Source organism: Emys orbicularis, chromosome 2 (assembly GCF_028017835.1).
Source record: "Emys orbicularis isolate rEmyOrb1 chromosome 2, rEmyOrb1.hap1, whole genome shotgun sequence".
Taxonomy (NCBI): domain Eukaryota; kingdom Metazoa; phylum Chordata; order Testudines; family Emydidae; genus Emys; species Emys orbicularis.
The window spans coordinates 215,091,404-215,108,135 of record NC_088684.1 but is presented as its reverse complement, the minus strand read 5'-3'; the positions used below and the strand labels follow the sequence as shown (position 1 = coordinate 215,108,135).

The 16,732-nt window shown below is 41.5% G+C and overlaps 1 protein-coding gene across 5 annotated transcripts in view; it reads left to right on the top strand.

Annotated features, from left to right (window-relative positions):
• The window catches only part of FYCO1 (FYVE and coiled-coil domain autophagy adaptor 1), a 90,368-nt gene that overhangs the window by 15,883 nt on the left and 57,753 nt on the right, over window positions 1-16,732 (top strand). For 2 of the 5 annotated variants that reach the window (XM_065398679.1, XM_065398678.1), the window contains 7 exons: window positions 797-889; window positions 1,677-1,795; window positions 4,101-4,268; window positions 7,259-7,408; window positions 8,752-8,957; window positions 9,088-9,096; window positions 9,340-9,484. In XM_065398679.1, the coding sequence (XP_065254751.1) occupies window positions 797-889; window positions 1,677-1,795; window positions 4,101-4,268; window positions 7,259-7,408; window positions 8,752-8,957; window positions 9,088-9,096; window positions 9,340-9,484 (890 nt within the window). The remainder of the gene's footprint in view (window positions 1-796; window positions 890-1,676; window positions 1,796-4,100; window positions 4,269-7,258; window positions 7,409-8,751; window positions 8,958-9,087; window positions 9,097-9,339; window positions 9,485-16,732) is intronic. The other 3 variants (XM_065398674.1, XM_065398675.1, XM_065398676.1) reach the window with 2 other exon arrangements.

The window sequence follows — 16,732 nt, the reverse complement described above, 5'->3', positions numbered from 1 at the left end:
GTTTCAGGCAGTCTGCAGACTCTGACATATAGTACAGCACAAGTTACACTGAGTTCACACATCTATTTGAACATAAGGGCTAGAGGCCCATGGTGGGATTTTCAGAAGTCTGAGTGTGGGCCTGGCTCCGCTCCTATTGCAATCAATGTTGATTTCAGTGAGATCAAAGTTAGAAATCCCAGCCTGAGTGGTAATTTTACTGTACAAGATACAGCCACCGAGATAAAAGTCTAGTTTCAGGAAGTGGTCACGAGCCACCCCGATTCAACTCTGGATCATATGGGGAGAAATTCCTGAAAGATAAAGAACTGTGTGTCTGTTACTGCAGCTCTGAGCCTAAGGCTGCCAGTTGATCAGACGTACACACTTCTGTGTATGCTGAGATTCTTCTAACGTCGAAAAGTGGTGTGCGCTTACTTTCTTTGCCCACAGAGCAGCTCCTAATTCCCAGCATGATTTGTGCTCCCTTTGTACTTTCAACACAACATTTACATGTTTAGCAAGTTGGGCCATTTTTGTTATGGCCCATAATAATTGCCTGAAAAACATCATCTGACTACCACAACGGGGGACTTTTTCCATGAATTAGGCCCCAAGTTTCCTGGGATGGTCATTTGAATTGGTCTGCCATCAGCCACGCAGAGGGCCAAATTTATCCCTGTTGTAACTCCATTATAATTAATGGATTAATTTGGCCCAGTATATTTTAATTGTCCATTCTGCATCAACAGGAAACTTTAAAACTGGGTGATGACTTTTATGTGAACTCTAACAAGTGCTTTATTGACTACACTAGGCTGTCAGTGAAGAATGCGAGAAAGTAAAAGAGCAGCTTGAGGAGCAGAAACGACAGCTGTGTGCTGCAGAGGAAGAGATTGCAGAGCTTCACGTAGGTGCTTAATCTGATTACAATAAAGAAATGTGCTAAAGTATTTGCATCAATAGTCACTTGTGTTAGAATTTACAAGGCAGGGGACTTGTCTGGCAGCTGGCTGGGAGCCTGAGAATGCACTTGAACAAATAATAGACATGCAGGTCAAAATTGTCAGACTAGGGGGAGATTTTCAAAGGCACAAATAGCAGTTAAATACTGAGGTTCTCACCCCCTGAACCAGATGACTTTTACTTAGGTGCCTAAATACAGATATAGGGGTGTACCCAAGTCTGAAAATGTTACCTCTAAAGTTTAGATAATAGAAGGTGCTTTTTCGCTTCCTTTTATATTTAACTCTGTTTTAATGAAGAAGCCATAAACTTGACATTTTCCCCCTCATGATAATTTAGTTTCTTTTAAACTTTTTGTTTTCCTATTGAAGCACTTATTTCAGACTGTAAAATAGTTTTAAATACTGATGTGGTTTATTCTTTCATCATTGTGTTTGGGACTTTATTCTTTGATAAAGAGACAAAAGCCACTCAAAGCCCTTCTGCTGTGGCTAATAAGAATTACTGGCATGGTTTAATACTTTACAATTGATCCCTTATTCAATGTGACATAAGTAATCAATCCCCAGTACACAACTAGTGTCTGATTATTCAATAATAATGTTTTAATTAATGGTTGGACTTCTTAAACTCCCCGTCAAAGCATTGTTTGGGTGACATAGTAACTAAGTTACAGTTGATACAGTGATGTTTTTATATGTTAAACAGAAATATTTCTATTATTGTGCTAGGCTTTAAACACGGAACTGTCTAGCAAACTGGAGCGTACAACAGAGCAATTGACTGAATATGAATCCACCAGGTTAAAAAAAGACGAGGAGGTGATGTCTCTGAAAAAACACTTGGAGAGGTTAGCACTTTGGTTATTTCACTTGTACTGTTTGTAAGAAGCCAAACAGGAGATAAGTCATCATAGTGTGTACACCATATGGTTGTGTACAGTATATGAGGCAGGGGAGAGAATACATAAATATTGAGTAGGAAACGTTAAGTGGCCTTTCGATGAAAAACATGGAAATTACACAGAATACAGCCTCCCTTTGTTCACGTAGCTGATGTTCTGTAGTCATCGCATTTCTTGTTTCCTTTGTGAAACTATTCTACGTGTTGCTAGGCTTTGTAGCATGGGTTAGATGCAGCATTCAGAGTCCAGCAATGTCGACTGCTGTTTAAAAGAGGACTGGAACATTTGCACTGCATTTTACATGGAGGGTGTGTTTTATTTTTGCCCCTCTGTGGTGTCTCAAGAGTAAAGTAAGAATTGCTGTTGAAGGGAACACACTCTGCAGCTCTTGCTCAGGCAAGTCTCCTATTGAGTTCAATGGGCATTTTGCCTGAGTAAGGACTTGGTGACAAATACTGGCACTAAATGATTTTGCAGCACAGAGCTGGGAGGACAAAGCCAGCCTGGCCTGACTCCAGGGCTGCTTGGATCAAGAATGAGGGGAATCCTTTCAGGGATGGCTGCGTAACACCTACATGGCCACCAAACTCTGCCCCATGCCTTGAGGCAGGAGTCTGTGACTCTGTCTCACTGGGCTCTGTGATTGCAGCTCTGGGAGGGCAGGTCCCCCTGGTTATCAATCAGCTAGATGAGTCCAGAGGATAGTCAGCTATGGAATGGAGCTGGCAGCTGGAGAGTGCACAGTGTCCATCAGGGCAGTTCTCGCCATGGAGACTGCAGGTAGGGGTGGGAGGACACAGTACTCCCCAGGATGCTTCACACCCCAATAAAAGTACAGATATTGGGCCATATGCTCAGCTGGTATCAATCAGTGTTGCTCCATTGGGGCAATAGAAACAGCAAGTCTCAGAGCCGGGATCTGCAGTCTCAGGCTCGCTCGACGGCACTAAAAATAGCTGTGTAGATGTTTGGGGTTGGATTGGAGCTTGGGCTCTGAAGCCTGGGGAGCGGGGTGGGTTTCAGAGCCCAAGCCCAAATGTCTACATGGCCATTCTGAGAGCTGTAGTCTGAGCCCCATAAACCCGAGTCTGTAGACCTGGGCTCTGAGACGCGCTGCCGTGGGTTTCTGCTTACTCTGTAGATGTGCCCTCAGAGTCCTCATTTATATGGAGAATCTGCCCCTCAGCAACTTGATGAGCTCTGGTCATGGAGCAGATCTGCACTGGGCCTGACCTTGTGCAGAGCTGTTACCTGGAAGTAAGGAGCTAATGCTTATCTTGCTCCCATGTAAAAGAGAGTTGAGATATGGAGCCTGAATGAGGACTTCAGAATCGGGGCCCTTAATTCCTTTTTCAGATTTCTGTTTGTACCCACTCTAGTTTCTTACAACTAAGTGTGCACTAGTTTCTATTTGGTGGGCCAGATGCTCAGCTGGTGTCAACTGAAGTAGTTCCATGTATAAATCAGTGTCCACTGATTTCAAAACTGAGTGTCTGATCTGGTGAGTTCATCCCTTGTGCCAACTGGGAGTCTATTGACTAAGTTAATTAGACTGTAGTCTGTTAAGTTTACCATTGAGACTGTGAGTAATTCTCTAGTTTTAAATTGCTCTATTGACTGAAATTAATACACCAGAAATCAAATCAAACCTCCTTAAGTCTTTCACTCTGTCCACTTGAAATCTGAGGCAAATTTGTCTGGATGAGACTCTCAAGTGAAGTCATATTAGCAGAGCTTGTCAATATTTCTTGTACTCAGTGGTAAAGGGTTTTTAGCTCCTTTGTAAATTTTTTTGTTTTGTGGTACTGCAAATTAATAGCATACTTAGTAGACCTTTTGTGAACATGTAAACCACTGATATGTTTATACTCTGGATTGTTCTCTGTGCCCAGTCTGCAGGGGATATGGGTCTTTACAGACTCACCCAGAAAGCCTTGGCTCTTAGCTTAAGCTGTAGCAGTTCCTGCTACCTGGTTCAATCCCTGGTGTGCAGCCAAGAGGGTAGCCATCACAAACACAACTATGAAAAGGGAGCAGGAAATAGTACCCGCATCCCCAGAAGTTACTGATTGTCAAAGGTGCCCACAGGTAATGTATCTATGCACAGCTTCAAAAGTGTCAAAAAACTAAATCACGTTGTTCTATATAATATTGTGTTCACACTGAGAAAGACTTCACTAAAACTACAGATTTCGTCAAGATAAATGGCAGAAGGGACTTCTTTAAGAACAATTAATTTGCATTTAAACAGGACCCAAAAGGAAGTTGACAAAGCGAATGAGCAAGTCAAAGAGTACGGTGACAAACTCAACAAGGCGACAGCAGACAGAGACAGCAATGATCAGAAGTTGTTGGCTGAGCTAGACGATCTAACTAGAACAAAGCAATTCCTTGAAGAACGTTTGATAGAACTTCTCAGGTTGGTATTAAAAAAATAATGTATAGGTTCTGTTGTGGAGGATTTTAAATGGTGCTGTGTGGAGGGATTAATCTTTTATTCCTGAACAGAAAATAAATGTAATGGCCAAATTCTGTGACACAACATTGGCAGTGAGGTTGAATGGTTAGGGCACATTATGAAACGTAAAATAGACAAAATGTGATCTAGCTCTTTCTCTGCTTGTATCTGTTTTGCAAAGTCCATGTCATTCTATATATAGCCTATGTTTTTCCCCCTCCCTCGCCAAAAATGTTTCAATATTTTTTTCTAGCAAATACTTATCTCCAGTAACCATCACTTACAGAGAGCACCTTGCAGGCTGCCCTGGATAAGGGACTGGGCTGGGACCAAATTGTTATTCAGAGAACGATGCTGACTGGTGCATTGTGGGGAAATGGAGGGTGAAAAATATGAGAAAGGCTCCGCCCATTGCTCACCCATGCCTCATTCACTCGCGTGGTTGCGGGAGTAATAGCTCAGCAGCAACTGCCGTCCCACCTACATTCTGATCCATAATATGGGTAGCCCACGCAGGGAAGCAAGGAGTCATCTCACCCCCTTAATCCTCTGTCCTGGCCCATAGTCTGGCCCACGATTGAGCCCAGTGTGATCAGCCTTTAAATAGCAAACCCAACAGGCAAACACTCAGCTGGTTTAAACTGGTGCAGATTCATTGAAGTTAATGGGTGCTGACAAGTGTCACAACAGGAGCTGCTGGATGCATCCCTTTTGGAAATCTAGCCCTTATTTAACTACTAAAGGAAAGCTTAGCAGCTTTGAAAATCTGGCCCCAAGTGACTTGCCCAAGGTCACACATGTGATCTGGTGCAGAGCTGTAAACTGAACCCAGTTCTCCTGAGTCCCAGTCCTGTGTCTTAACTACAGACCGGCCTTCCTCTCGAAGGAAGACTCCTGTAGGCTCTCTCTGTCTATCATAACAATTCTGGAGTGAACAAGACAAATACAGATTGTGGTTTGTGTTAAAAAATGGATGGTTTTGTCTGTCAGCAAGCCAAGTGCTGCAGACATGCTGACATAACTTGCAGACGTGCAGCTACTTCGGTTAATGGTGTTAAATTGGCATTACAAAATAAACCATTTGTTAAATAGCAACCAAGTACTAACAGTGCTTTCTCACTTCTGATCTATGTATTCTTGTCTTCACGCAAAAGCTTGTGCGTGCTGCAAAAACCTCTCCACCTTTACTAGATGAAGAGTGAAAACCCAGTGCAGCTTTAGACATAAACTGTTCATCAGAGGATCCTTCTACAAAGAAGTTCCTTTAACTGTGTCATTCCTTTCCTGAGCCACTCTATCTTCCTGAATCTGGTTCAGGAGTAGGAGCTAATACTGGAGTTCTTGCCTCCTTTTAATCTGAGAAACCTGTAGCAGATATTTCTCTTCCAAATATTGTCACAACTTTCAAAAGTTTATTAGCTCATAGTACACAGCCAGGGCATTAGCACATTCTTCTGATCAGGACGCACAAAAGCTTTTGGTATTGTTCAATCATACAAGAGAATGTGGGTTTTCGTATTAATGTCTGTTTTCTTGGCCTTTCCAAGGAGTTATGATCTCAGCTGACATCTGTTTTTAAAGTGCAAGAAGACATAAATCTATGAAGTCACTGAAAAAAAATGAAGTCCTTTCTTTATTACCTTTCCTGCATCTGATGGTGTTGGTGACTAACAATACAGTAGGGTCAAGATAGGTAGCATTTCTTTCTCACTTCTTGATTCTTTCCAGAGGTCAGATTCACAGGTGATGCATAAATGAAGACTCCCTTATGCTAATTTAGAATCCCTTCGATCTCATTACAGCTATTTACAGGTGTGTAAGAGAGTCTAAGTTAGTGTAACTTATATACTGAGGAACCAGAAGAAGATGTAATCGAGAGCAAAGTTTGGCTCACATACTTAGCCCTTGATATCACTTAACATTTTCAAAGAGTGTCTAACCATTAACTAATCGATCCTCATACACCCTGTGATGTACATAAGTATTACCATATTTTTCTACAGATTGGTAAACTGAGAAACAGAGATTAAATGACATGACCAAGACCTCAGAGCAAGGTAGTGCCAGAGCTGAGACTATAACTCCTAACTCCTAGTCCTTCCCTTTGGCAAATATACAGTGCAACCTCCCTTGTAACTAGGGTGTAAGATTCTGCTTCTATGCCCAGCTGCAAAAAGTTGAGCTAAGATGTCAGGTAGTGATGGGTGTTGTGAGATGGTTAGCGCTGTGTTGTTAGCCTTTGTGGTTTGAGGTCTCACTTGACAGTTTACCTCAAGTGCTGCAAAACTTTTTTTGCTGTTGAGGCACCTCCACGTCAGAAAGCCTAAATTCCACACAATTGTACCTAACCTTTGAGGGTGGACTAATGCGAGAGGGAGTCTCGACCACATCCTTTCAAAGGATGACAGAACACTTCAAGTAACATGCACCCCCCCCCCCCAACCTGATCCCCAGGCAGAATTCTGGGTGGGTCAGCTGCAGGACAGCTCTCCTCACTCTCCCACAGAGCAAACCATGGCTTACAGCTACAGTCTGATCCAGATGTGCTTCTGGGATATCTTTGATAGAACTCGCTGCAGCACGGAGAATAATGTGCCTTCAACTGAAGCCTTCTAGGCATTGCTCATTGAGTGCAACTTAAAATTAAGTGCACACTTAAGTGCTTTCCTGAACTGGGGCCATGGTACTGATCCAGTATGGCAATTCTTATATTCTGAGGTTCTGTCTGCAAAGGCCAATCACACCTTTTGGTGGTGTATATACATTTGTAAATCCCGGTGTAACTTAGTTAAAAGTGCAGGGAGTGAGCTATTTCAGATTTGTGTACTTCAGAGTTAAATAACAGCACTTTACGGTATAGAGTTTTCTTCCAGGAGCAGAGTTGAGATTAGTTAAAAACAAACAGTGATGTTTCTAAAATGGATTGCTCTTCTTTACACATGTCTCCACAGGGATAAGGATGCCCTTTGGCAGAAATCAGATGCACTGGAATTTCAGCAGAAGCTCTGTGAAGAGCAAAGATGGCTTGGTGACACAGAAGTAAATCATTGCCTGAGCTGTCAGCGAGAGTTTACTTGGATGATGCGCCGACACCACTGCAGGTCAGTTTCTTGACCTATGACACGTTATTAAAAACGTGGAAATAAATATGATAGGTTCCATGTAAAATATCCAGTGTTTCAATATTTTACACTGTTCCCAGACATACATTGTTATAATATGTATATTATATGCTGTCCGCACTTGGTATATGTGCTTTTAAAAATTATTCAGTACGATGGTACTATTATTATTTTATTACAGTACTGACCCAATCAGGATTGATGCCGCATTGAATTAGGTTCTGTACAGACATAACTTTCACTACTAAAAGATATGTTGAGAAACAGTGACTCTAAATAGCAAGATTTGATTTTGATGTGGCCTGTTCAAAAAATCTGACAGTTGATTGAATTATTTGCTGCAAATTTTAACCCTTTTCTATTTGTGAATTAATAGTTACATGTTCATGATTTCTCCATGTTTGGATGAACAAATTTCAGGCAGTGGGGTGGCCTGTCACTGTTTTACTCTTTATTCATGATGTGTGATTAGTCACTTAATCAATGACATTTTAAAGTCGTGAATATCAGGTGGTGATTAGTTAGTAGCTAATAACTTACTTCTAGTATGATTTTTCAGATGAAGAATGATTTCTACTAATGTTTGTGAAACTTGCAAACATTTTCACCAATACCCAGTGGTTGTTTGAATACTTATGAAAAACAGCTAGTATTAAAACCTAATGAATAGCAGCAAACTGAACTGAGGTCTTTTCATCAACAAACTCTTAACAAATCAATTAAAAAACTATTTGACTGATTCTTATAATGACCGAATATCCTTGGGTAGCTCTCTTTCTGACTCACAGAAATCAATATTTTATATTGCTGCTGCTTCCCTTTTTTGGAGGCTGTGCAGCTTATGCAGTGAAGGATTTAGGTTAGGGATGGTTTGAGTGAATATCGATACGTGGCCTGTTTTTACTCCCATTAAAATGGGTGTTTTGCCATTGACTTCAATAGGAACAAGATCAGGCCCATTGAAAATCACTAAATATGTGTTCTTTACTTGTTGTAGTCTTGTTTGTAAATTGTATTTTTAATTGTTTTTACCCTCTGGAAACTTCTGTTCCTGTGTAATTTATTTTTATTGAGACTATAAAGGAAAAATGTGCCCCTCTGAACATTCACGATCCAGTAAGTTTTTCTGAACCTTAAAAGGCAGAATTGTCTGCATTGTGATTTTTGCCATGTAACCTACAAAAAACTTCATGCTTTCCCAGGGTACATGACCTTTATGACCAGAACCCCAAGCATTGTCAATGCACACCTTACCTAATTCTATTTTTAAGCCATCGGTGTAACATTCTCATACCTTTGCATTTGTTCTTTTTAATTTCTAGACTGTGTGGTCGCATTTTCTGCTATTACTGCTGTAACAACTATATGATGACCAAACACAGTGGCAAGAAGGAGCGGTGCTGTAGAGCTTGCTTCAATAAACCTAGGGTGATCGTGGATTACACGGATGACTTTGGATCCCGTGCCAGCCAAGAAGAACCACCAGCTCTGCTAAATTCACCAGTGTCTCCGACCCAGGAAGGTACAGGTTAGTTCTTTTCATGTGCAAATGTGAGATAAATGAGATTATTGGGCTTCCTGCCAGGGTTCATGTGGTCAAATCCTGCTCAATTTACACTCTGTGCAACCCCAGTGATGTTAATGGGGTGTAAGTCCAGGCGGAACTTGTCCCAGAGTAGTTGTGGAGCTTGTTAGTATATGTTAATATTGATAGATCGATACAAATAGCCATGTATATTTTAATGCAAGTGAGTCACCCTGGAGAGTCCCTCTAGCACTTGCAGTATGTGAAAACTACTGTATAGGCAGAATAATGGTCCAGATACATAAGCTCTGTTTAAAAAATAAAAACACTGATGCTGCCTGTTACGTTATGACTGCCTTTCTTTTGATGTACTTTTATGGCACAGTTACAAATGAAACCTCCAAACCACCAGATGATGCAGTGTTTGATATAATCACAGATGAGGAACTGTGCCAAGTGCAGGAATCTGACTCTGTCCATAACGAAAGTCAAGCTGATGTAGAGTCTCTGGACCAGAGTGACACAGATCTGTGAGTAAAACACTGTTTAATTTAAAACTGGAGCCTCATTTTACGTTTTTCCTGTCCATAAAGAGAAAACAGACACTCTCAGTCATATTGAACTTCATTTTAGATTAAGAGAACAATACAGGGGAAAACCCATAGCAAAGTCCAATGTTTCTCTTATGACAAGCTTTATTGAACTGAACATAAAATGGCTGCCTGTCTCTGCAGACACCAGAGTCTGTAGAGTTATAAAGATACAATACCCAGAAAACAAAGGAACAACAGTTATATAGGTAAATCTCCCACACCTTTTTTTTTCCCCAAAAGAAAGTGGAAGCACACACATCATAGTGTAGATTTCAGTCACTTGTTCCATCTACTCCCGCATAAATCAGCAGTAGAGAGGAATTGATAGATTGTCTCTTTTAATTTACAAACTTAATGTTGCATTAATATATTTTATGCCTATTTCTAAATCAATTAAAAGTTTCATTTTGTTTCAGTCATTTGAATATTAAGAACAATATCCAAAGTAAAATATATTTTACCCCAAAAATAAATGTATACAAAGGTATAGGCTGTCTGTTCGCTAATATTTCTTCCTGACAAAATTTTGAAGTCTAATTTTTATTTTTATATATTTCAAAAGAAAAAAAAATGTATATTACTGTAACCCTTTACCCACATGTTGTTCCTTACTATCAGGGAAGAAAAATTGTAGTGACAAATGTTCTCAATGCCAGGTTAAAAGCAGCCCCAAAGTAACAAGTCTGTGGTTCAAAAAACAGATCTAGATTGTTTTGCCCCCTATTGTATGATTAGTCCCTTGTAAACCACACTTCCTTGCTACGTGTGTCTAAGGTAGACTATACATGCTTACTTATCTGGAACAAACTGTGTTTAAATTCTGGCTTTTGTTTCTCAGCTAGTATACTATGCTATTTTGCTAATATACTATGCTATTTAATTACCCACCACCATAGCATCTATGTGCCTGCAATGTCTCAAAGGACCTTGAAGCATTTACAGATATGCGTGAATTAAGCCTTGCAACTCACCTGTGCGTGGGCATTGTCATCGTTTTACAGATGGGAAAAGTGCGGTGATGCAAGTTTTCCCAAAGTCATATGATGACCTTCATCATGATTCAGCGAAATAGGATTGTAAGGCATCTTGAATTAGGAACCCAGCAGCTTTCCCTGTTGGCCGAGGGAAGCCAGCGATGCAAAATGTGAGCCCTTGGGAACACAACAGTGAGAGAGAGCACGTGAGCTGTAAGGTTAGGATCGGGCTCTCTGGTCATCTTGCTGTCAGCCTCTTGCTGAGGAAGCCACCAAAACTGTAAGACCATTATTGAAGGCATCTGGATGTATCATTAGAATTCTGCATACCCTGTGGCAGTGTTGTTATTCTATCCCCATCGTTCACAGTTTATAGATAAGAAAACTGGAAAATAGTCTTCTACTTTATCGCTTTCCATAGGCTAGTCAGAACCATTTATGCATTGCCCTTGATTCTTTAGTATCATGATCTTAAAGGGCCACAGGGTGGTTATCCTTTGAGCTCAGGGCTATTTCAGTCTCTCCTCTCTCTGTTTACTCTAGCCCCTTACCTCTGCTTAGTCACCCCTTATGAGGTCAACAGACAAGGATGGTAGATCTCCCCTCCTATGTATAACTGGGATAGAGAGGGAGACAGAGATCTCTCCTTTGTCTCCTCCTCCCTTCATGTGGGTATTGAGAAAGAGCCTGGGTAATGGGCCTTCTTCCAGTGTAAACCAGCAGAAAACAAGCTGAACTTCAACCTGCTTTTAGCACAGATCAGCACACTATAGTATTTATAGACCACATGGTCCCATGTGAAATTTGAGGTTCTCCTACAAACTGGAGGTCCTTCTTGGCCGTGGGTTCTGTAGGTACCCAGGACTAGCTCTAATTATATATATAAGATCTGCTGATCAGCTCCACCTATGTATTGCCTGCAAGGACGGGTACTAAATGTTAGTCAGATATAATGCATTTTGCTACCTGTGGGTCATATGTGAATTTTTTAATTATTCTGTGGTTTTGTGCTCTGAAAAGATACTAGAACATGAACAGACAGCACTGCCTTTTACAGCGCTAGAGATTTCAGAGCTACCTCTGTGGTGAGTGAGATACGTGCACCAGAAATATAGGTGTCACAGTCAAGCCTTTGCAGCACAGCTCAGCAAACATAAACCCACAGAGCAAATAAATATGGGGGTTTTGAGGCAGGAAAGGCCAAATCTTTAGCTGGTGTAAATCTGTACCGCTTCATTGACTTCAGTAGAGTTGTGTTGATTTATACCAGCTGGGAATCTGGCCCAAGCTGTTTATCAGCAGACTATCAGATAGAAAAGAGCAGAAATAATATACCAAAGATTTTCATTTTTAACCACTAACAAATTTTATATCGCTGGGGTAACCATCAAAAAGAACTGTGACAAGGAGGTCAAACATTAGTGACATTTCAAAATGGATTGAAACTGTAGGTAGTGAAATACTGTCCCATATAGTGTCTTGGAAACGTACATATATTTCAAACACTGTCTCGTTATGCTGAGATTCTGTTGCAATCCCCTAAAATAATTAGTTCTGATATCATCTATATATTATTTTATCTTCATTTAAAAACTCTGTTCCTCAAATGCATAAAGATGAACAATCCCCATTATTTTTTATTTATTATTTGTTTAGTGGCAACATTTGTTAATTGTTTCACACTGTGCTGTACGGTACAAAGAATAAAGACAGTTCCTACTCAGCAGAGTTTATACCTTTAGTTAACTGGCTTGTAAAAGCAAGTGTGGACATTCCCCAAATATTTGATCCAGAACTGAGCTCAGCCTAAAATGGACCACAAAATCTTATGTCGTGGTACAAGCATTTCTTTGTGGAGGGTCCACACTAGCCTTTACCAATATGTTAGCTCCCTAGACTTTATGGGCAATCAGTTATCTTGAGGTTAAAAACCCTGGTGCAGGCAAACCCTAAGTGTTTGCAAGGTCCTAAAAGATGAACACACTATTTCACCCAAAGGAAACAAAGGCCAAATTCATCCCTAGTGAAACTCCATTGAAATCAATCCACCTCAGGGCTGGATTCACTTTTAAGGTATTTAGTTTAATATAGAAAGACAAATAAGGGCCTGATTCTCCACTTCATTACACAGTGTTACACTGGTGCGATGTCACTTTCCTCTGGGGAATCACAGTGATGTAAAACCAGTGTAACAGTGGAAAATCAGACCCTCAATATTTTACTGGCCTGATGGGTATATGCCTCTTCTGTAGTGCTGTATGGGACCTGATAGAGTTGGGCAGCGTTGCAAGTAGCTTTAGAAATGAATTTTCACACTGGAAATACCAAAGCATATAGATGAGAAATAATTTGCTTAACCAGTAGCTTTATGTATTTCCTTTTGCTATTATGCAAGATGTCTTTACTTGAGTGACAGCTTTCTCTTGTACAATGAATGGATGCCTGAAAATCTCCCTTGTCATGTGAAAGACAGCTATTCAGGCCTCAATCCTAACTGCAGACAGACCCTTGCAAAGTCAGGGGAGTTCTGCAGAGGGCAGGGGTCTACTCACATGCATCTAGTTGCAGAATCATTCTCAGGCAGGGCCTGTCTTTTAATGATATGTGTGCATAGTGCCTAGAGCAGTGGGGCTTGATCTCTGAATGGGGTCTTTAGGTGCCACTGCAAAACAAATATATTATTATCATGATGATGATGATGAATTATGTCACTAGAATTCATCCTGCAGCAAAGGAAATCCCCATGAGGATAGGCAGAATGTTAAGGACTGTGTTTTTATTTGTCTTCATGTTTGGGTTTTTGGTCCAATAGTCACATCCAAATAAATACAATATTGGGCCAGAACCATGCCCTAGGTTCCTGCTGGAAACAATCCACACTATCCGTCACCTCTGTTCTGCCAGTGACCTGGAACTAGCCAGTGCAGCTGTGGGGGGAGGGGAAGCCGACCCAGCCGAAGGTTGAGCCAGGTTGGCTGTGAGAGATGCTGATTCAGCATCTTTCCTAGGCAGCCTCTGCAGACAACGCTGTGTGCAAACCAGGCTAGATTTTAAAGCTTCCTTACTCCAGCAGAGCAACCTAGGGAGGGGGAAGGTGGTGATACTGCCACAGCCTTACTCTGGGTGTGAATCTTTCCCCTCCACCCTTCCTCCCCCCCTTCCCCCCCTCCACCCCCCCCCGCTCCCGGTGTAACTGCCCTGCTCAGTGCTGGACATGCAAGTTTTGCCCAGAGAGGCGAATGTAGCCTGTTGCCTCTTGCAGCAGTATAGGGCAAGAATTGTGGCTTACTTGTTTTTGTCTGCCCCTCTTTATTTTCTCTGCCTGCCTACCTGCCTTCTATTTGTTTTCCACTCTCCCTCGTAGTCACATTGATCCTGCCTCCGCAGGTCTTTCCTTGAAATGATTGTCAGTGTCATTTCATAATACTGAGAGTCCTCCTTTCTCACTGTGCCTGTTGGTCAGGGCCAGCTCCAGCATTTCTGCCGCCCCAAGCAAAAAAAAAAAAAAAAAAAGCCGCGATCGGCGGCAGCAGTTCGGTGGTAGGTCCTTCACTCCTAGAGGGAGTGAGGGACCTGCCGCCCCTGAATTGCCGCACGTGCCGCCCCTCTCCCTTGGCCGCCCCAAGCACCTGCTTGTTAAGCTGGTGCCTGGAGCCGGCCCTGCTGTTGGTTCAGGTCACATTCAGCACCTAATACTAATGGTGCTTGGTAATGATTTCCAGAACTATTTCAAAGGATAAACCACCTGTTGTGCCATCACAGCCTGATGCAAACAGGATTCAACTCCCTAGTTGTAATTAGGAATGAGGACCACTCTCTTGGTGTTATATTCTGCTCTCATTATGAATCTGGAGTAACTCCATTGAAATCTTAAGTGAGAAATCATCATAAGTTTAATATTCTGTCTGCCCCTAGCAGCTCAGGTTTTGTTCATTTGTGTTTTCTTTTTGTTTATTTGTTTTTCTTTGTTTTCTTTTCTAACTTTTAAAATTTTTGATATGTGACAGTTTATATAGTGTGTCTACAGTGAAGGCTGGGTTGGAGTTCAGCACTATATTCGAGTCAACTGGGTAGCATCTTGTGTTAAGTTTGATTTTCCCTTTAGCGTATGGTAGATATCATAAGTAAAGTACTGCAGTGATAGGATCAGGTAGGGTTAGGTGATGTAGTGGTTAAAAACGTTTTGTCACCATCTCACATTGGTAGCATCTGGGAAACTACACCACTGCAAAAAATTGCTTATGAATTTTCATAGTGTAATCAAAGCCATGTAGGCATTTTTTTCCCCAATATTATCTTCAGCAAATGTCTGTTTGTAATTCAATTAAAAAGGACAGCAGACTTCATTGCTGACAGAACTGTAGTCACGCTTTTGAAAGGCCTGATTTTGTTCTTGGTATGAATCAGGAATTAAATCAATGTAAAGCTGGGATAAGTGGGAACAGAGTAAGGCCCTGTATCTTTAGATATTGTTTTGTTTGAGAAAACATTATAGGCTATTAAGATAAACTGTTGATTGTTCTGTTTAGGGAGTGTGTAGCCAAGTAAAAGTTAGTCAGGGATTATATTTTTTTAAGCACTCCAGGCATATGTTATAATTTAACAATTTGTTGTGCATCTTTATTCATGATTTTATTTTTCTACTTTAAACATTTTCTTTTTTTTTTTTATAGAAAAGTTGTTGGTAGGGTTAGCCGAATGGCCTTTTCTATCAGTAGGGCTGAAGAAGTAAATAACAGACATCCTGTAAAAGCGGCTGAGAAACAGACTATGAAACATAGAAACCTATTTGTTTGTTAACACCTTCTTGACACTGGCATTTGTGGTTAAGACAGCGATCATTGTAAGGCCATGTCTACCCTACCATTATAACTTCTTTTTAACCAATTCATGACAATTTTTCCTCACCTGATTACACAACCATGACTGACTTGTGCTCACACAGCTGCTTTATTCAAAACACAACCATATATCTGCACCCTCCATGCTCCCTAGCTTAGTTTGTATCACTGTTTTCTCACTGCATTCTGGGAAAATCTAAGCAGCTGTCTCATAGGGAACAGAGCACCTTATGTACATGCACAAAGTAGGGCATCGGTAGCATGGTAGGGAAGTGCATTCTGGGATGCACAGAGACTTAGGAGGAAGGACGGGATGTTTATATGGATCGCAAGACTGTCTAGAGTTACAACAGTAATGTACGGGGAGACTTTGGCAAACCAGTAAAGTGCCTAAAACCACTATGGCTTTTTGTTAAAAAGCAACCTAGTCAGCAAGCTGTAAATTGGCCATTCAGCAAACTCAGCTTGACCAAGGCAGGAGGGGAGGGGGTTTTGGGGTGCCGTGGAAGGGGCAGCTTGACCCCACGTCCTTCCTGATAAGAATTGTGTTGAAGTTGCTGATACATGCATTTTAAAAGAGCAGGAATGTCTATTGGGGTCTCAGAGCTGCAGACTCTGGAAAAACCCACACCTGGTTAATCAAAAATCAGAAGGAACCTCTTGCTTGAAACTGAAAGAACCCCGGGTAACACTAAGGGTACGTCTATACTTACCTCCGGGTCCGGCGGTAAGCAATCGATCTTCTGGGATCGATCCCGGAAGTGCTCGCCGTCGATGCCGGTACTCCTGCTCCGCGAGAGGAGTATGCAGAGTCGACGGGGGAGCCTGCCTGCCGCGTGTGGACCCGCGATAAGTTCGAACTAAGATAGTTCGACTTCAGCTACGTGAGTTGCGTATCTTAGTTCGAAGTGAGGGGTTAGTGTGGACCAGCCCTAAAAGAGTACTGGAAGGGTTTAAAACCTCATGCTTCAGGGTGTATATTAGGAGGAGACCTTCATGGGGACAGATTATCCCACATCTGCCTGCTATAGGGTTTATTGGGCCTTCCTCTGGAACCACGCCACTGTTGGAGACAGGATACTCAACTAAATGGATCATGGGTCTGATCCAGTCTGTGGAGTCCAATATTTCTATGTAGGAACTGGGACCAGCCAAACTGTCTACACTGGCACTGTTATGGGGTGATATGTACTGTTGTGTGTGACAAAATCAAGTGTTTTATGCTTCGAGTTTTTTTGTTAGAGAGACTTGATATTTGTTTGAAGACAGATTATTATTCTGCTGTGACCACAGACATCTCACTCTGCCTTTGAAGGCAGACCGGGACTCGGAGGGATCAAAGAAAGGGAAAACACAGACAAAAACAAAAA